Here is a 1,089-nt window from a genome sequence, read left to right as displayed (position 1 = left end):
ATTTTTTTCAAATTAAATTATAATACTTTCTAATTTTTAAATATTATAAATTAACTAAAAACTAAATAGATAATGAAATAATTATATTTAAAACAATTCATTAACTATTAAATAAATAATTTCAATTTAAAAAAAACATGAGTAAAACGATAAAACTACCCTTATAAAAAATTATACATATTTTTAAAAATAATTATTAATATTTATTCTTAAGTTTAATATCAAATTATTTTTCTTTTATTTATATTCATTATATTTCAATTTTATATTTTAAAATTATATTTTATACAAGTAACAAAATAAATTATTGTTCATGTTCTATCATAATAATTTTTAATCTACCATATAATTATTAATATATTACAATCATTTATATAAATAATTTTAAAAGTAGTTTTAATAAAAATCAAATAATTAAACTCACTAATCGTGTAATTTTATGGCAATTAAATGGAGTGTATTTTTGCTCAATAAAAAACAATATTTATTTGGATAATGAAAAGCGAATTTATGAAGACAAGTAAGATGTGGAGTGACCCCACTCGCATTATCTTGTCGAAGAAGAAAAAGGAAGATTATTTTCAATCCCAGAAAGTAAGAAAACGACTACATCCGAATAAAATGTAAACAAGTTAAAGCCACCGTTGACACAAAACCAACTGACAAACAAAAAAAATGAATTCCGATGGGGATTCCGGCGCTATCCCCCCACCATCAACGACAGACGATTCATCATCAGTCCTTCTAATCCCCGGCCTCCCAAACGAAGTATCTAGAACAATCCTCTCAAAAATACCCTACGCTCATCACGCTCGTCTCAAATCAACTTCCAAATCATGGAAATCCGCACTTTCATCAAAATCATTTCTCAACGCACTATTAACTCATAATCACAACAACCTAATTTGTATCTTCCCTCAACATCCTTCTATCGCTACACCTTATCTCTTCGACGTTAACGCCGTTGCTTGGTGTCCACTTCCTCCCATGCCATGTAACCCTCACGTTTACGGTTTATGTAACTTCGCCGCCGTTCCGTTTGGTCCTCACGTTTACATAATCGGTGGTTCCCTTTTCGATACTCGCTCT

The 1,089-nt window shown here is 28.9% G+C and overlaps 1 protein-coding gene across 1 annotated transcript in view; it reads left to right on the top strand.

The window, feature by feature from the left end:
• The first annotated feature begins 554 nt into the window (after window positions 1–554).
• LOC101509705 (F-box/kelch-repeat protein OR23) overlaps window positions 555–1,089 on the top strand; it is a 6,131-nt gene continuing 5,596 nt past the window's right edge. The window contains exon 1 of the mRNA XM_073366579.1: window positions 555–1,088. Coding sequence (XP_073222680.1) covers window positions 676–1,088 — 413 coding nt within the window. The 5' untranslated portion in view covers window positions 555–675. The remainder of the gene's footprint in view (window position 1,089) is intronic.

The sequence above is a fragment of the Cicer arietinum genome, chromosome 3, assembly GCF_000331145.2.
Source record: "Cicer arietinum cultivar CDC Frontier isolate Library 1 chromosome 3, Cicar.CDCFrontier_v2.0, whole genome shotgun sequence".
Taxonomy (NCBI): domain Eukaryota; kingdom Viridiplantae; phylum Streptophyta; class Magnoliopsida; order Fabales; family Fabaceae; genus Cicer; species Cicer arietinum.
The sequence above is the reverse complement of the archived record's forward strand: the minus strand, read 5'-3'. Positions and strand labels throughout refer to the sequence as shown.